The 19666-nt window shown below is 40.7% G+C and overlaps 1 protein-coding gene across 2 annotated transcripts in view; it reads right to left on the bottom strand.

Annotated features, from left to right (window-relative positions):
* LOC143375338 (furin-like protease 1) overlaps positions 1 to 19666 on the bottom strand; it is a 305117-nt gene that overhangs the window by 45675 nt on the left and 239776 nt on the right. For both annotated transcript variants that reach the window (XM_076824338.1, XM_076824337.1), the window contains exons 3-5: positions 6453 to 6674; positions 5558 to 5686; positions 919 to 1084 (exon numbers count right to left, since the gene is read on the bottom strand). In XM_076824338.1, coding sequence (XP_076680453.1) covers positions 919 to 1084; positions 5558 to 5686; positions 6453 to 6674 — 517 coding nt within the window. The remainder of the gene's footprint in view (positions 1 to 918; positions 1085 to 5557; positions 5687 to 6452; positions 6675 to 19666) is intronic.

The following is a 19666-nucleotide window of genomic DNA, read 5'->3' as shown; positions in this document are numbered from 1 at the left end:
CGACGTTGGTTACTGCATCGATTACAGTTTTGAACTTGCTACCAATTATGGAATCGGGGCTAATTTCGACCTACCAATTTGCGCCTCTGTGACAATACACTAGCAAATCTTGTTAAATCTGCACTGCGTGGTAGCGGTTACCTCTACGTACCAAATTATTCCCTCGTACTATCAGCGATCAGCGTTTTCATCAAAGGATTCAGTGACCGAGTAAGAAACAATTGTGCAACGACGGAGTACCGATGCAAATGTACAATTCACAGAGTAGCAGAAATTATAAAGCAAAAATGAGTATTTATACTCTCTGTATTATCTCACCTCTCGCATCCACATTATCTTTATGCAATTACCCTGAACCTTACACCCTGTCAATAAATACCTAAATAACAAAATATCAACGAATATTTTCTGAAGCATCCAGCGAAAAGGTTCAAGGCTCAAATTCACAATTAAATATATAAAGTAGTACAGATACTACCTTATAAACCCAGTTTAAATTTGCCGCGTAACATGGCAGTAATGTAGACCACATAAAAGAGGAAGAGGGGGTGTAAAAATCGATATAGAGAAGTGGATTGATTGTAATTGTAGATCCATGAATTAAGTGTTAATATACAAGGGAAAGATAGGGAAGAATAGGCATTAAATATCGTTTCTCTATTTATAGGTAAGAAAACTATACAATAATGTAGCTTCATAAGAAACTTTGATTACTGTTCAATAATTATATACCTCTATTCATAGTGAAACACAGGTTTGTTTATTCGCCCGTGAAGAAAAGTAACGCATTATATATGTAACTTCGTAAAAACCGTGGCATGCAATTTTATTTTATTGATTACTCTTATCTTGCAATCCTCGTCTGACGGTTCCTTTTTTCGTTCGATGGAAGCAATTCGATTTCTTAAGCAGACTTACCCCCGATACCAGCCCCGAACGCGACACCCACAGCGCAGATGGAATTGTTAGCAGTCGCGGCCACTTCGCCGGCGCATCTGGTGCCATGTCGATTGCTGTCGAGAAGATCGTATCTCGGCATGGGATCCTCGTCGTGATTGTTAACATCGTAGCTGGCCTGCGGGTCCTGGAACAATCGTTCAATTTTCCTCGTGAATCGCCCGACCCTTCCACTCGCCCCGTTCTTTTTTCTACGTTTAAAACTTCAGCCAGTCAAATGATTTCGCCATCCATTTACCGGCGGGCAGAGATTCTTCCGCGCGAATGTTTCAATTTAAAAGTAACTACGTTCGATGGCGTGCTCACGGGATTACAGATCCGTCCCCTTGTGCCACGGCTGAGAGATGGAATGATAAGCTCGGTAAATTAACGTCGAGCGAACCAGTTTCGGAATCACTGAATACAAGTTGGCCACGATTTTACGAAGTTTCGTCGGGAGTATCGATCGAGTACTGGTCCCGATGTAATTGCTTTTTCCCCGAGGCGGTTTACAAGAGATTGTTTCGAAGTTCTGTGTCCGATATCACGGCTCTCGAGCTCTTTCGTGGGGAATTACATTCAAACCTCCACGAGGCCTTTCGATTTCTGGGGAGCATCGCAATTTCCATGAGACTATCGAGATCTGTCACGGTATGTCACTCTTTGATAGAGGATACTTAATGTATGTTTTCTCTTCCGTCTCTATCTTCAGGAAAGAAATCTAATATTTCAGTTCGCATTATAAAGCAGCGAGAGGCAAAGTTTGTATTTAAATAAAATTTCGAATAATGAATAAAAGAAATTATTCGTCAAGTAGTCTAAAGTTAAATTTTTTATTTAGTTAATGCCCAACTTTGTTATAAAGTATTACGTTGGCGATCGTGGATAGCGTAAAAGTTCCTTTGTTTATGGTGGGGACGTATTAGCAATAACAATTGCTAATGCTGCTTTACGACTCGAGAAATGACACAGAAACTTAAAGAAATAAAATAAATATTTTCAACATCCCTACGCGAAACAACTTCATGTGCTCGAACCTAATAACAGGACCCTAAGCTTGAAAATGATACTGCACATCGACTGCAATATTCTCGATTTGCGAATAGCAGCTTTTATCGGAACTAGGTGGATCGTTGGAAGGTACATATCTCGTTTAGATCAATATCGTAGCGGGCTGTGTCTGATCATGAACGTCCATATCCGCTGCAAGATTACAGAGCTCAATACGCATTTCTCTGCGGTTGGTTTATTAACTCAGGTTGTCCACTGGTAAACACACGGGTCGCTTGTGGTTCAAGATAGCAGCTCCATTTGCTAACCGATTCCGTATGTCGTGATACTCGGAGGGGAATCCGACTGGGTGCCAAAAACCATTGATGGGCTAGCCCCATCTATTTCGTTATATTATTAAAACCTGTGTTTCGCGAATGGTATGGATAAATGATTAAAATCTACCCCACGAACAATACGCGGCTACTCCACTAAAAACTATTCCAACAACAGTCTCATTAGAATACTAAATATTGCATGACTAACTACCCCTATTATGTTAATTAATTATATGAAAAAAAGCTTACTTTTTTCTGGTTTATTGAAAGCTAGCACTACCACACTGTCTGCTTTGGTTACATCGAAACATTCAATCACTTCTTTTTTCTGGATGCATAGATAATTCAAAGCTATCACCAGCTTTCTGTGCGATCACAGTAAGAAAGGATACCCTCACTACGCTAAGGGTGCCTTCAAAGTCTGCCACTACTTTTTGAAAGCAGTATTATAAGTTATCGCCACTTTCTGTATGCACAATTAAAAACTATCCTCGATGCCCTATTTAATCACGAAAGCTTATGTCTGACATACCACGAGGCTATACTACTTGAAACTATCACCGCGGTATTCTTTCGTCACACTACTAAGCCTGTCCTTAGCTTCCTTATACACAAAAGTGTCATTTCCACCGTAGGGAGCGTCTACGTCATTGAATGCTACCCTCACCGCAATAATTAGCCCCACCATAAACATCCCCAGCGTAAACTACTACTTATGGTACTTGGCTATGCCAGTTGAGATTATCCATACCATACCAATGTTGTTATAGCTTCGCGTATAATTAATGCACAACATTTATAACAATGTATTAAACATTTTTCAGGAACTCGAGTTGGAAACTTTGCCTTTTTCACAGCTTTGCCTAGGTAATTAATTTGAAAAGGTAGCTTCAGCGTAATCTGTGTGCTTGTATAGTAATTCCACGTACGAATTTTAACTACTTGTGTGATTATTATATACGATAGATATATCGTGACAGAAATTCTCCATTCATGTCTCTGTTGCTTGCTTCTCCTATTCCTACGACTAGTTTGCAAGAGATCTGTGAAGATAGCACCCCCAAATTCGATTTTTTAAAAAAACTCAACGGCATTCGTTTGTCCATCGTATGCCCACGTTTGCCCATAAACAATTTTTTTCTGCCCACCCTCCAAAAAAAAGTTATGAACAAAATAAAAAAATTGTCTTCATCACCCACCATGAATGCATTTCAATTTTTTAAAAGAAGGATACGAATGTACCCGACCTGGCCACGTTTGCCCACTCTCAGATTTCGTATGCCCACCCTCCAGAATCGAATTAAAAAATAAAAACCTCGATAAGAAGGGTACAGGTGAAGCGATCGCGTTTAAGTTCGATTTTTCTGGAAAATATTATCAAAATCGTTCTTTCAACGATGCAGTCCGTTAGTTTAGATGTAGAAGAGATTTGCCCATGCATTAATTTCGTATGCCCACCCTCCAGAATCGAATTATTAATAAAGATAGTCAAGAAGTGCGGTACCCGTTGAGACGACCAAGTATAAGTTCGATTTTTAATTAATTAAACGATGAAATCGTTTGTTTAACAATGCATATCGTTTGTCCAGATGTAGAAGAGATTTGCCCATGCATTAATTTCGCATGCCCACCCTCCCGGCACGTTCGATGACGACACGCAGCGCTGATACCCTAAAGGGTCGCAGCGCCGAGTGCCACTGCCGAAACGTAAACAGATGTCTGCGATACACTCGAATTCTTTCCAACGACGCACGAAAGTCAGTCGGTCTACAGAGTTCGGACACAACTCTTGCAATATCGTGCATTCATTTACGGTTCGTGAAGTAACTGTGAGATTATATTATTTTCCGTTGTGCGATATCATTGCGGTAATTAGTGAAAAATGACTAGAAAACCACTCTGGTGTTATTCTGCACATGCTGCAGATGTGTGAAAAGTGTGAAGTATTCGATGAGCGATACAAATTGAAGTGTCGTTCGAATAAAGTGAGAAAGAAGTGTGTGCAACATTTCTTGGATAACATGTCACCAAACACCTTTAACCTTTATGGTAAGTACAATCGATTTTGATAATTCATTCGGAAAAAAACGAACAGAAAGGTATTCGGTTCAACGGGCACCGCACTTCTTGGCTATCTTTATTAATAATTCGATTCTGGAGGGTGGACATACGAAATTAATGCATGGGCAAATCTCTTCTACATCTAAACTAACGAACTGCATCGTTGAAAGAACGATTTCGATAATATTTTCCAGAAAAATCGAACTTTAACGCGATCGCTTCAACGGGTACCGCACTTCTTCGCTATCTTTATTAATAATTCGATTCTGGAGGGTGGACATATGAAATTAATGCATGGGCAAATCTCTTCTATATCTAAAGTAACGGATTGCATCGTTGAAAGAACGATTTTGATAATATTTTCCAAAAAAATCGAACTTTAACACGATCGCTTCAACGGGTACCGCACTTCTTGGCTATCTTTATTAATAATTCGATTCTGGAGGGTGGGCATACGAAATTAATGCATGGGCAAATCTCTTCTACATCTAAACTAACGGACTGCATCGTTGAAAGAACGATTTTGATAATATTTTCCAGAAAAATCGAACTTTAACGCGATCGCTTCACCTCTACCCTTCTTTTCGAGGTTTTTATTTTTTAATTCGATTCTGGAGGGTGGGCAGAAAAAAATTGTTTATGGGCAAACGTGGGCAAACGATGGACAAACGAATGCCGTTGAGTTTTTCCATAAATTCGAATTTGGGGGTGCTATCTTCACAGACCTATTTGCAAGCATCCCCATTGGTTTGATTGCAACAGTCGTAACTAATCCGTTTTGCTGCGATTACTTCTCGCTGCGGGTATTTGGAATTGGATGCTCAGTACGTACACGATTCATATGAGTTTCTGAGTGGCGGTACAGTTTTTGGCACAGATCGGCCATCCGTACGTGTCCCTGTTTTGCGGGCTTCTGTCCCCTTTATCCGTTCTATTTGCCTCGGAGGGACAGTTCGCTGGATCTTTGTGTAAACTGGGCCGGATCTTGACAAATTTGCTTGGGAATCGATCGTCCCTTTGTATCGCGATAACTATTTGAATTTTCGCGTGATAGAATCTGAATGAGTATCTACATTGTTTAATTTTTATCTTCATCGGAAATTCATTTAACTACCAAGCTTCTTGGAGAAAGAAATTGGCTTCCAACGATGAAAGATTATATTTTTGCAGTATAACGAAGGCTACTTGCAATAGACTTCTGTTGGTTTAGTATTATAAACAGAGGGACTCACGTAATTGTTGCTGAGATCGGGATGATCTTTCTCCAATCCGTCGTCAAGTATCGTGACCACGACACCGTTCCCCGTAATTCCTTCGGCCCAGGCCTCCTGCACGTTCATGTCCAGTCCGTTCCCCCTATTCTGGAACGAGTTACCAGTCGAGCAGTAGAAAAATTCAAATCCCATAACTATTCTCTTTAAAACTTAATAGGTTCTGAACAATCAACATTATCCCTCAAAACCCCAACGAATTCTACACGAAGCCTTGAAACAGCAACTGAGTACCGAATATTCTCCGACAAGCACGTGCTGAATTTAAATAAATTCTCAAACAGAAGCAGAGATGGGCGAAATTTTTATTTAAATATAAATTTCGAATAACGAATAAAAATTGAAAAAATTATTCGTCATGAGTTAAACAAAGTTAACTTTTGAAACGACGAATAAAGTTAATTTTTTCATTCGACGAGCGTTTGAACTTCGAATAAAGTTTTTAACTTTAACAATATCTTTAACTTTAATTTTAATTTTAACTTCAGCTATATCTTTAACTTTAACTGCAACTTGAACTTGAACTTCATTCGTCGTCGAAATATGTATTCAACGCTGAAATTAATACGCTCGACGAATAAGAAAATTTACTATATTCGTCGAATAATCTAAAGTTAAAGTAACTTTTATTCGATCCGTTATTTAAATAATTGTTTATTCATTCAATGCCCAACTTTGTATAGAAATATATCGAAGACCAGAATAAAGTTCTACTGCACAAAAGTCTTCATCTTCAAGGGCACAAGTATCAATCTTTCACTTTGCATCTGCCATTTTCCAGGCCCAATCTAGTTAATATAAATAAAGTCACCGCAAAGATTTCATTCGGCACAGTGCAACAATGAAAATAACTAACCAGGTACCACATTTGGGGCCACCTCTCGTCGTCCAAGATCATGTGTACGTAGGACGGGCCGCGTTTGATAATCTGATCCCGTTTCGTTCGCGACTTGACTCGCTGCTGCACCGCCCGGCGCACCCTGCGGTCTCCAACCAGCCTCTGGTGCACCCCAACGTGAGGCTCCGTCGACCTCTTCACCACCGTCGTATGCACCATGTGGTACCAGTCGTCCACTATCTGCAGCAAAGAACAATTTCACGTTAGCACAAGTAACGTCACCATGAACACCTCGTTTCATCATTCTTAGAATCGCAACCAAACGCATTGTCTCTGAATTGCGACTGGCTGTCCTCCGCGGGATGTCATTCACCCCTACTGTTTCCACCACTCCGCATATTATATTATTCATGCAGATACGCGAATTTTGTGTGGCTAGTCGTCGAGATAATGTTTATCGAGGCATACTTGGCTCCTCTGCATGTACCAATTCCGCTGAAAGCGAATTGCTTTATGCAGGAAGTACGCGCCTGGCTGAGGAGCCTGCTAATTCGATAAGATAAGGGATGCTCGATTCGAGGTTTCTGTTGTGTCTTCGACGGGGGCTTTGCAAATGGACAGTCCAGTGGACAATAAGGGGGCAGGCTAGAAAGTTTGTACATTCCCCAGGCTCTTCATTAGGGGCGAAGGATTCATCATTCTCGGGTCGAAAGAGAGGCGCGGGCCGCTCGTAAAACAGGATTATTTGATGCACAAGTTTGTTCCGCGGCTGCGGCGATACACGGGCGCGAAGATATACGGTGAAAGGTAATGATAAATGCGAAAAGTTGGCAACAGCTGTTAGAGCCGGGTTTCTTACTATTTCTTTCCGCGTGACAACTCGCACTCCACTTTTTCAAATGGAAAGTTCTTCTGTTCCGGGGGATGAATGCTTGTGTTTCACAGGTTTGCGCAATCTGGAGAGCATAAATATTGTATTCCTACTTTCGTTACTCAGGTGTTACATACTTCCCATTCATGCTTTACGGTTCGGAGCAACTGGTGGCGCGACACTTAGCTGCATTGTAAAATTGAACAGAAATTGTTTGCAGTTTAGGTGGAAGATTAAGGAATGCGACATTTTTGGGGGGTGAACTTAAAATTCACAGTATGAAAGGATATTTATTTTGGAAACAGAGGTAGGGGAGAGGTGTATTTTCCTGTTAAGGGGTCATGCTCAGTCAGGAGGCCGAAAAAGGGGTGGTCTTTGGAAATTTTTTACTCAGAAGCTATAACACATTTCTCAAAAAATCTTTTTTACTTTTAAGGATTGCATCTAGTACCGTGCATCGTAACTTTTTTATTTAAAAATATTTATCAATAACTGGGTTATTGTTTATCACTCGAAGGTTCTCTAAAAATAAAGGCTTCTGCGGTGACCACTGCTGCTCGAAACTCGATCATCTAAAATAAAAAATTCTAAAGAATTTACTTATTATATTATATTATCTAGTATTTGAACGATGGATTTTCTATCCGATGCTTAGTTTTCTTTTATTTGACGAAAATCAGGCAAGATTTACGATAAAAATTGAAACTTTTACTTTAAAAAACCTTCGTTCAAATACTAGATAATATAATATAATAAGTAAATTCTTTTGAATTTTTTATTTCAGCAGTGGTCACCGCAGAAGCCTTTATTTTTAGAGAACCTTTGAGTGATGGACAATAACTTAGTTATTGATAAATATTTTTAAATAAAAAAATTACGATGCACGGCACTAGATGCAATCCTTAAAAGGAAAAAAGATTTTTAGCGAAATGTGTTATAGCTTTTGAGTAAAAAAATTCTAAAGACCACCCTTTTTTCGGCCTCCTGACTGAGCATGACCCCTTAAGGTAACACTAGCAACTAATCGTTAGACGTAAACTTCACCACGGTCCCACTCGCAACAGACCAGTAATCCGCGGTTGATGTTTTTCTGATACAAAAGGAAAAGTTTCCGTAGTTTTCTGAGTGCTGCGTTGTAAAGAAAACTTATACTACCAGCAAAGAAGATTGGTGCTAATGTAAAATTTGCGAAAAATGGGCCAATGAGTCATGCGGAATAAAGGGTGTATTCAATTCTTTTGTTCTATGTGCTATTAATGATGTTTTAACAATTGACCTCATTTTCGTTCCCATTTTGTTCATTTTCATTAACGTGTCCCTTCCATTAATGTGTCCCATTTAAGACTACCTCGTCGTGGAAGGGACATTTTGAAAATCGAAGATTTTGTTATTTTCTGTTATTATCAATGAGTATGCAAGATATTTTTATTGAAGGTCAATAAATATACTACCAATGGACTTGTGTTTTAAATGCATATCATGATATTATCAGAAATGGTCGCTAAATAAATATGTCCCTTTTATAACACTTCTTCCCTACTCGAGCTTTGGAAGTAGACATTTCAACTTGAAATTATTCTAATTTTGGTAAACAGGTAAACTTCAGTACCCCACGCTAATAAACCAGCTATTTATAAATTGAATCTCCGCCATAATTCTCAATTGTTCCGCCACTGTAGATAAACCCTCCCCAATTTTCTGCCGCACCACGATCACAAGAGTCCACGACAATTTATGTCAGGCACAGATACGTTTCTCATATCATACCCCACGTATTCGCCAGGGATTCCTTTATGCAGGCTTCGTTTCGCGCCGCGAGTTCGATATGCAGCGCCGCGTCACAAGTACCGCAAAAACAGCGATTCTGAAACGGTAAACTTCAGCAGTCACGTCGCTTCTTATCTGCCCCGCTGATTTTAATATCAGGCCAGCGTGTGATTCAACCAGCCCGGACGATGGGCGAGCTAAAAACGTTAATTAATAGAGGAATCAAAAAGCTTCGTAAAAACGAGTTGCTTCTACCCATCGTAACAAATCTTTACGAAGATTTCCATACGTACCAGTGACAAGTCACTCAGCAATTCAGAAGTGGCAACTAGGAACCCATTTCTACGATCTCATCTCGTTCCCAGAGCTCTCCATCTGCCTCGCGTGGCTCCACGAGACTTGCCCTGCTAGACAAGAGCTTTCCATCATCTTCGAGTTCTGATACAGCGAGCTTAATTTCGTTGCTTCCACGTTCTCCACGAAACGACTCCCTCGCGTGACTTCAGTCACCACTGGCAGACAAGGGTCCAAGGTGCCCTCCGACTTGAAAATCCTCAGTCGAATAGGATACCTCTGCTCCCTCCACTCTCCAGAGCTTCTATAAGGCTCGATAATCGTGCGAGGAGGTGGGCATGATTCCTGCTCCATAATTGGTGTCACGTTCGTCACTGGCAATTGTGGCTTGGCTGCTGTTTGCCACATTTCCTTCATCGCGGGGCACTTGGTCAAACGATACTTCAAAGCCGACACGCTAGGCTTAGAACTAGTGCCAGCCATCGGAAATGACCCCCCTAGCTGCGTGTCACAAGTGCATTCCAGTGTTGCAAAGTTTCCTTGGCTTTCGAGGTTTTTGCTCGTTTTGGCGGCAAGAGACTCTCCGCTGGTCTCGTCAAAGCCTTTCTCGCGTTCAGTGTCCAGTGGAGGTTTCTTACATGCGTTACTGGGCATACACGCTTTTAATTTAGATCGACATGTACTCGTGCAGGTTCCCCGTGGATAACCTTGGCTCTCCTTGGCGAATGGACATTTTGGTGAATGTACTGTGGCTGACGGAGTTTTCGGCATTCGTTGCTTTGATTTTCTGGCTTTGCTCGACCTTTGGTAGGGAATGAACACCATCGGAGCTGATGCAGTTCCTGACGAGCAAGATCTCTTGCACGGTGGTTGTTTCTGTGTCCAGTGGCGAAATTTTGGGGGAGGTGGATCCTCTTCCACTTCGTCTTCTGGCATTTTGGGTGGGGCACAGCGTTCTTGTGAAGAATCAGGAAGTCTCTTAGCCTTAATGGACTTCGAACAGCTCTTCCATATCTGTGAAATGATTCTGCTTAATTTGAAAGTAGACTCCATGCATGGGCAACGTTCAACAGGGGCTGCTCGAGGTTGCTGGCACTCGATAGGAGCTGCTTGAGTTTGCTGACACGCAACGGGTCCACTATGTTGTTCACAACTATCCGACCCACTGTGACTACACTCTGAAGAGTTCTCATGATCATTGGGACAATTTCGCGGTAGCTTTTCACTGGAATATTCATCTGGTTTGTACTTATACGGTGGAGTCTCCTTCTGTATCTCGCGAAGGTATTCAGCATTCTGATCTTCTCCTGGATTTCGACAATCGTCCACAGAAGATCTATTAGACTGCTGAGAATTGGACTTCGAATTCTCTTTAGTTTCATTCGTACGTTTCCTGAAGCTTTTGCAAGAAAACTGTCTCCTTATGCAGTGTATAACCCCTCTCCTTACACAGACAGTGCCGTTTGACAAATGTCTTCTTGGAGGCACAGCCTGCTGCCTAATTGTATGAAATCTGTGGCACTTGACAACAAAATCCATTGGCTCGCTCGCAGTTGCGAACTTCGTGAAGTCGAACGAGTCGTTCCATATCCACGGCGTGGGCAATCTTCTCGTGGAACAGGAATTTACAGCCCCTCGGAAGTTGCATTCCCTAAACAGTGGCAACTGCGATCCAGCTCTCTTCCGCGTAACCTCTTCTGTGTCTTTCACGCCGCGAATCCGTGCCGGTGCCTTTTTAATTGTACGCAGCGTCGGGCACGGGTTCGGGGACACCTGTCACGAAGATTCGCATTTCATTCGCGGGTCAAATAAACATCCCCCCAGGGGACGTTCGAGGAACTTAATTTTCAAATATTGACTCGTGGAATAAGCTGTTTTGGACTCGACCTAGCGAACGTTAACACTTCGAGTGGCGCGAGGATTCGCGAAATAATACCCCAAGCCTTTCGCGCTTTTCTAAGCGATCTCTGTACGCGAAGAAATTCTGCTAAGGCCGCGATGTACAAAGCTGTTTCCGACTTTACGTTGTTCTCAAAGTGAGCATTCAAAGATTCTGAGGCGATACTTGTTTTTCAATGCATATTCGATGTAAAAACATCACAAGTGTTAATTTTATTTGAGGGGCAGCATACACCTAGGAGCTGAAGAAGTAGGATGGATTTGAAGAATTTTTTCTCGGTGGAAAAATGCTTTTATCAAAGAAACATTGTATACATAAGGAAGGTCGTACTTTTGTACATAAAATGTGAAATTTTCATTACAAAATTCGGAGAAGCAGCTGCGTGGTAACTATTTTCCCTAAAACGGTTATTTCAGAAACGGTTTTACTTACGGTTTCACGGACAACTATATTCAAATGTCCGCCCTTTTGCGAAGAATTAAAAAAAAAATCCGCTACAAGTACTAGACTCTTTTGTGTACTTTAAGAATAATTTTTCCGTTTTTGTTTCAAATGAAACGCAGCGAGGACACGATGGTTACCATAGACGCATTTTCTGAAGAAAAAAAAACGTTTTACGGAAACAGCTACGACGCGGCTTCTTCTCCGAATTTTTTAATGAAAATATCACGTTTTACAGACAAACGTATGACCATTTTAATGTATATAATGTTTCTGTCATAAAAACATTTCCCTCCGAAAAAAAAATCTTCGAAAGCATCGTACTTTTTCGCCTCCTAATGTCGAAAATGACGAGTAATAAGAATAGCAATCGCTGTGTATCTAGAAATGATAATATCCTCTGTCTTGGAGGGCAGCAAGCTGCCTCGTTAAAATACAGTACGACATCGATATTTCCTCCGTCTTTTCACCGCGGTTGTCGACTTATCCTCGAACGAATATCTGTTTTTAATTGCAAAGCCTTTCGAGGAGTCTCGACGGGATCGAGTGGCGCTGTCGAGATACCTCAAGACGCAGTTCCTGTTCTTTGATACAGAGAAGCTTTACCTTTATCTTCCGGAACACAAGCCCCAGCATTTCCCGCAACGAATCGTCGATGTATCCAGCCACCGAGATCTCGCATTTTTCCACTCCCCGTTTCTTTGCCTTTTCAGCCGCACCCTCGAACGATTGCCCTCTCAACCCTTACACTTGTCCTTCGACATCGTATGAATATTGATCACGGGACGGGAAGAATGTCGAGGGGATCCAACGATTTCGAGGTTAATTGCTCGTCTGATTTCTCTGCTGGGTTACTTATTCGACGCAGTGGCTCGTGCTGCTGCTCTGCTATTTATTCTGTGGATAGTTTGTGTAGGGACTTGATTATTGTGGCATAATGGTACCAAGCGGGGAAAGCGTTTTTCAAGACGATTGCACTGGAAATTTTGATTCTATTATGGCGGGTGAAATTGGTCGCAGTGTTTGCTCCTGTTTTCAGCTTGAAGCAGTTTCTTCCTGAATATGTACATAGTAGTGCCGTGGAATTGTTTATGTACGAGGTTTTTATTTATAAACGCGGGGATAATTAAGAGGCTTCTTTGACCTTCTCCAAATTTATCTTCGTCTTCAGCTTTCGTTTCTGGCTTTCAGCAGATCTTACCAATATTCTGTATTGCTTTGTCCACAAGTAACTGGAAATTATTCTAGGTCAAGCAGACTTGAGAGCAGCGGAGTTAATATTTATTTGAATCTCCATTGCATGAACATATTAATCTTTTATCTGATAGTACAAAACTCAGATAAAATTCAGCAAGTACTTTACTACCTAAAAAGGACATTAACAAACTTGTGCTCTAAGAATAAACTTAATAGCCAGCATCCTACGCCTAATCTGAATTTTTTATTAAGGGATCATGCTCAGTCAGGAGGCCGAAAAAAGGGTGGTCTTTGGAAATTTTTTACCCAAAAGCTATAACACATTTCTCGAAAAATCATTTTCCTTTTAAGGATAGCATGTACAGGTTGTTCGCGGGAAGACTGGACAGCTGGATATCTCCTAAAGTACTGGAGATAAAATTTTTTAAAAAATATGTAATTGAATGGTTCGAGGGGGCTAATTTATTAGCCGAGACGATTTTTCTCCTGCTGTCTACCGTTCGGAAAAATCATGTTTCGAGGTGGACGCGTTTAAAGCTTTGCTCGAATGCTGCAACTGTTTTTTTCGGATACTATACTATAAATAAGGCGAATGTCCCAATTTCAGCTGATTTAAGAGATAACTCGTCATAAAGAAGGTGTAAAAAATTTGTTTGTGCTCAAAATTTGCAAAGTAATTGATTAATTCTTTAATAATAAATCAAGCAATTCAAAAACTGTTTAAGAAAGATATTTCAAGATGTTTAACTATTAGTAATTTGTAATTAAATATATAATGCTCTAAATGTCCGTATGCTCGTGCAGCACTCGCATAAATGTGTAAATAATTTAGAATTATTTTGTTGCAACTACAGTACAAACGTAACGCATATATTAATAAGAAAAATACGAAATTAGCAGAAATGGGGACATGAGCAGAAATTGGGACAGTCACCTTGTATGCAAAGAGAAAAAGAAATCAATTATCAGAAAATTTTTAATGAGAGTATCCCCTTGAAAGCCAGTCATTCTGAAATCCTCTCCTCCTCAGCCCAGTCGTTAATGGGTTAAATCCGTACAAAGGCTGCTGCAACATTTAGATCTCCCATCTCCAAGCAGTTTACGATGCAATGTTTTACGTACTTAGCAATTACCCCTCCCTTTGTCGTTCAGTTTCGCCAAATGCTTAATTATTCCCTAAATGCGACGGAATTTCGTCGGCGTACACTTCGTATGGGAACAGTTAAATTCTGCTCCAACTTCCGTCGCCATAGGACGTTTCGGAATCCAATCCTAAATTGCTTTAGTTCCGGGGGGCGAGTTCATCTTCGATATGTGGCCCGACATACGCAGACACTGATCGATCCGATTCATCACCAGTTTGGCTTACACGACTGCATCTATCCCCCTCTCTCTCTCTTTCTCTCTCCCACTCTCTCTCTCTCTCTGCCCTGAAGGCATTCTCCGATAAATTCCATTTTGCAAGTTAGCGACGACGCGAGCGAACGGTACACGCAATTGCCATTCGTTTACACGATGCTCCCGAATAAATTGGAATCTTTCGACATAAACGAGTTCTCAATGTTTACCTTGTTTTATCGCGTACAAACTCCTCAGGGCGATGCTTGGAAGCTCTTGCAAGGCCCCGTAATGAAGATAATGTGTCCCTTATGTAAATGGTATCTAATGTTACAGTTTAGAAATGGGTATAACATCGGGGATAGCTTCGCTGATGAATTGGCTAGTAGTATTCTAATTACTAATCTTACGTAAGGAAAATAAATTAATTCTATCTTGGAACAGAAATTGAAGCCAGGTGGAAGAGTAGATGGGGGTCTAAGCAGGCCTATACATTTTGATTTAGACCCCTTAAGGGTACTACTTAGGCTGTCTTCTTGTGGAAATTGAAGGATTTCTTTTGTAATTAATTACAAATAAATCAATTAAAACTGGGACTTGTTCTTTGACAAAATGTTTATTAAGATCGTAAGTTTTAAAAAGACACGTTTGTTTAGTTAAACAAATGTATTACAGATGACGCTACGGATGGATCATTAAAGAGGCTTTTTGAAAATGTTTCTTTTGTTTTGTAGTGGAAACCTGCTTGTAAATTCTTCTTCGGAATACCTCTGGTTCTGCGCTGAACCAATAAAAGAAGCAAAATTATGAAAGTGTACGAAGTGGCGATTTTTTAAAGAAGTGCGATTTTAGTTAGGCAAAGATTAGTTTTAGATTATTTTCATAAAGAATAAGAGCTTTTATTAACTTCAGTTTAGGTTCACGCCAAAACTACACATTTTGTGAACGTGCTCGAATCTGATTTGAATCGATTGGAACCATCGTTTTTGAATTATCACTGCAAGTCAAAAGAAACTTTTTTAAAAAGCCCCTTTAATGATTCCTCTGTAGCGTCATCTATAACGCATATTTTTCACTAAACAAATTTGTTTTTTTAAACCTTACGATGCTAATAAACATTGCGTTAGAGAACAAATCTCAGTTTCAATTTATGTCTTTGCAATTAACTGAAGAAAAAAAATGTTTCATTTTCGACAAAGACGCCTGCCTACTTAGTACCCTTAATCGACTTAATTAGAAGTGATTAACCCTGCAAATATAAAATCAATGATCCCACCCCGTACATCTCAGAATAAAAGATTCCAGTTGCTACTGACCAAGAAGACCAAAATTCAGATCAACTTCAATTTCTCAGCTCCTCAACTACGAATGTGTTTTATCTGATATTATTCGGGATCCATCAATCATCAGAAGGCTGCATCGAAATTTTCCGTGAATCAGACCAAGTGCACGCCCCGTTTCATTAGGATTCGCAGGGCGCAGGCGGACTTACTTTACCGTAATTCCTGCGATTCTCGGCGGCATCGTGTACCGATTGATCGATCGCGGCGCGGACGCCGCTGCATCAGGGCCGATTCATCAGGGACGGGCTTGCTCATGCGATCCCGGCGAAGTCATACGTGAACGGTGATCGGTGAATTTGCAATTAACCGCGCGACGTCTCTTCCAACTAAATCGAAGCTCGGAAAGGACGCTGGAGGATCCGTCCTCTGTGTTTTTGCCAGCTGCCTTCAGATGCGGATCGCGCTGCATGATCGATGGGCTCGTCGTCCTCGACAGGGGCCATTTGTATAGACTCAAAGGCCGCTTCGCGACGCGCACTTCGGCTCGTTTTAAACGCTAAAACGTGGAACAGTTTTTTTGCCATTTCAGTGGAAAAAATGATAGTTTTCGCGACACGTGAATGCGCCTCGTCGCGGAAAAAGCGGCTCTGTATCGCGAGCGGGTTTTAAAATACGTCCTCGATAAGCGTCTTTCGCTTTTGCACACCCCATCGATCTTCATTTCGATCGGGTTAATTGATCGCGAGCAGCTTTCTGGCTTATACGAGCCGTGCTATTGCGCGATAGCCTCGATCGGTTGCTTCCACCGTCCATTTGCGTAAATAATACCACGCGTTCATTTGTTTTGCACTGCTGGCTTTGTGTAGGCAGCACTTTTAATATGCCTCTAACCTTCTTACAAGGGAAGGCCGCGACATCTGGAACACGGATTTTGATGAATTTTCATATATGTTGTAGTGTAGGTGTAGTAGACCAATATATGTCTCACATGTTGGGTCCACTACCCCAGAGTTTCCGAAATATTAATAAAAAAAGATGTTTATGCGTTGACGAACAGAAGCGGTAGAGAAGTTTATTGTACTGATTAATAGTGGCGCGTGTACAAACAAATGTACCTGTGGCCATACATCTTTTATTAGATGTGCCATGGTGTCGTGAATTTTAGTTTCATTTGTTTTTACGATAAATCTCATATTTTAGAATGTAAAAAATAGTGCTTTATCTTTTGAGGAATAAAACAATACAAAATATACTTATAGAAAAAATCTATAGAATGTTCCGGTGCGGGACCTGCCCTTTACACGCGCTGCTATTCGTAATCTGGGAACTTAGCGATACACCTTTTTACATTATAACTTAAAGAGTTCTCTACAGGTATTGAAAAGTTAGCCGGGATGTTGAATAGCAAAGCTTAATTACAAGATGCTTGAATTTACTTTAAATTCTGCACACAAATTCTTTCATAAAGTCACCTTTTCTCCTGAGATGAAACCTCCACTTCTGGTAAATAACGTGGGTCACCAGTGACCCACTAAGTAAGGGTCGTTCTGATAATAAAGAACTGTTCAAGTGTCTCCACGCTAATCCTATCAAGATCCCAATGCAATTTGAATAAAGAATTCAGGAAAATTCATAAAGAACACCACTCGCAAGCAGAGATGGGCAAAATTTGTATTTAAATAAAATTTCGAATAGCGAATAAAAGTTAAACGAATTACTCGTCATTGGTCGAATAGAGTTGACCCGGGTTAACTTAATCTTTATTAAGTTAATCTTATAATAAAGGTCTCGCTGTATATACTTGCGAGCAGAGTTGGGGCGGTAACTAAATAAATAATTATTTAAATAACGGAGCAAATCAAAAATACTTCAACTTTAAATTATTTGACGAATGAAGTTAATCTTTTTGTTCGACGAGCGTTTCAACTGCAGCGTAGAATAAATTATTCAATTTTAACTTTAACTTTGTTCGACGTCGAATAAAGTTAAACTTCAAATTACAGTTAAAGTTAAAGTCGAAATCAACGCTGAAGTTGAAACGCTCGTCGAACAAGAAAATTAACGTCATTCGTCGAATAATCTAAAGTGGAAAAGTAATTTTGATTTGCTCCGTTATTTAAATAATTATTTAGTTAGTTACCGCCCCCAACTCTGCTAGCAAGTATATGCAGCGAGACCTTTAAAAGCACATTTTGCGAAATTAAAAGCGGCACCCGGTGGATGATTTGCAGCTGGGGCCATCGTGTTTTACACGCGACTCGTGTGGTGGCTGGCCACATCGTCCCAGCGAATTTTACCACGGATCATTGTCAGGTCCCTGATCCATTCCGATTCACGCGTTACCACATCCGCGGCCCAATCGATCGTGGCGCCGATTGCGTCGAATATGCTTCGTCCGAGAAGAGAGCTCCTCGCGCGGCTTATGCGATTTACGATTCCGTGCGAAAGCATTGATTGGTGGATCACGCTGGATTGCGCGGTGCAGCTAGCAGAAATCGTGGAAGGTCACGAAAGGATAATGGTAACCGTGACGAGCGATTGGTCACGATATACGTTCGTGGTGATTTCGTCGAGTGGGAATGCTAGACGGAACGGGGCGAAAATTGTGTCTTCGATGCGTGACACACTTACGATTAGACAAATCGAAGGTGCTGTGGCCACTGCGATCCTACTGCTGCTTTTTTGTTTATATAATTATTTATTAACGAGCAGAGTCTAGTATATAAAAAAGAGTTAGAATACTGTACACATGGGGAATATAAAATCATTATAGTCGTCCATGAATACACTAACAAGGGGAGAATACCATGTGATAGAGACCGATTTTGATGAGCCTTGGCACGATGGATCTATGTTGAATATAAGTAAATAGGTGTCCGAGCGTTTCTGCCAATGGGGCTTAATAATAGAGATATTTACATGGAAATTATTAAAAATTTCTTAGTGGCTGTGGGGTTTTATTGAGTAAAAATCCCACACTACCCTGGCGTCCCCAGGGGATTCCCCTCTGAAGGAGTCGGGGTGCCTTTTGAAAACGTCTCCACGTTAAAAATAAATTAATTTTTTTTATAAATTTTTTTTTTGTAATTTTTTTTTTAACTTGGGGATATCTCCAAAAGGCACCCCGACTCCTTCAGAGGGGAATCCTCCGGGGGCGCCAGGTTAGTGTGGGATTTTTACTCATTAAAACCCCACAGCGACTAAGAAATTTTTAATAATTTCCATGTAAATATCTCTATTATTATTTTCGACATAGATCCATCGTGTCAAGGCTCATCAAAATCAGTGTCTACCACATGGTGTCCTCCCCTTGTAAGTTCCATCCCTGGAATAGTATTTACGAAAAAGAAATGAAAGAAATAAAATGAAAGTACCTACAGCCCTAAGTAGTAGCGTTGACTGATGGCATTTTGGTGGCCAACTAATTCCCAACTTGGGGACACTGTTAATCAATCAGAAATGCTACTAGGGAGGGAAACAGTGGCATTTACACGAAACAGAAAATAGAAGAGGTAGATTAGTCATTACGGAATCAACACCCATTAAATTTCAAGCACAGAAGTTCGAAAAGCAGAAATTACTGCACGCTTAAAACACTTCATGTAACAGGGTGATGAAATAAGAGATTAGATCTGTAGAATCTACGATGAGGAAGAAGAGTGTTGTGCCAAGGTCTAGGCACAAAATATAAATTAATTAACCCGAATAATTGGGGGCAATTAAAATAACCATTCAGAATTCTAAGCAGCTGTTGAATAGGCAAGAAAAAAGTCGAATAAGAATCGGTTGGAACTCATGATCCAATCTGTGCATAAGTTGCCCAAGTTTCTGCGGAACAAACCGCAAAAGACTATATATATTTATAATTTCTTTCCTCGCTGCAATTCCCAACTTCCTTAGTTCTTTAATATTCGTGGTTATGGCAGGCCTGGTAATAGAGATTACCTCGCCCCACACTTTCTCTGTGACTTTCCCCACGTTCTTTCTCGTTTTTCTCGTCACTATCCACCTTTCTGTCCCTCTACGTCTGTCCTCTTCTTCTTTCGACCTGATGTGATAAGCCTGGTATGAGAGAATAACGATAAAGTTTAAGGGAAATTAGTTTCCGTTAAATGTCCTCGTCGTTGGGTTAGCGAGTCGG

This window comes from Andrena cerasifolii, chromosome 12 (genome assembly GCF_050908995.1).
Source record: "Andrena cerasifolii isolate SP2316 chromosome 12, iyAndCera1_principal, whole genome shotgun sequence".
In the NCBI taxonomy this organism is placed as follows: domain Eukaryota; kingdom Metazoa; phylum Arthropoda; class Insecta; order Hymenoptera; family Andrenidae; genus Andrena; species Andrena cerasifolii.
Note: the sequence above shows the minus strand (reverse complement) of the source record. Positions and strands in the feature narration are given on the sequence as shown.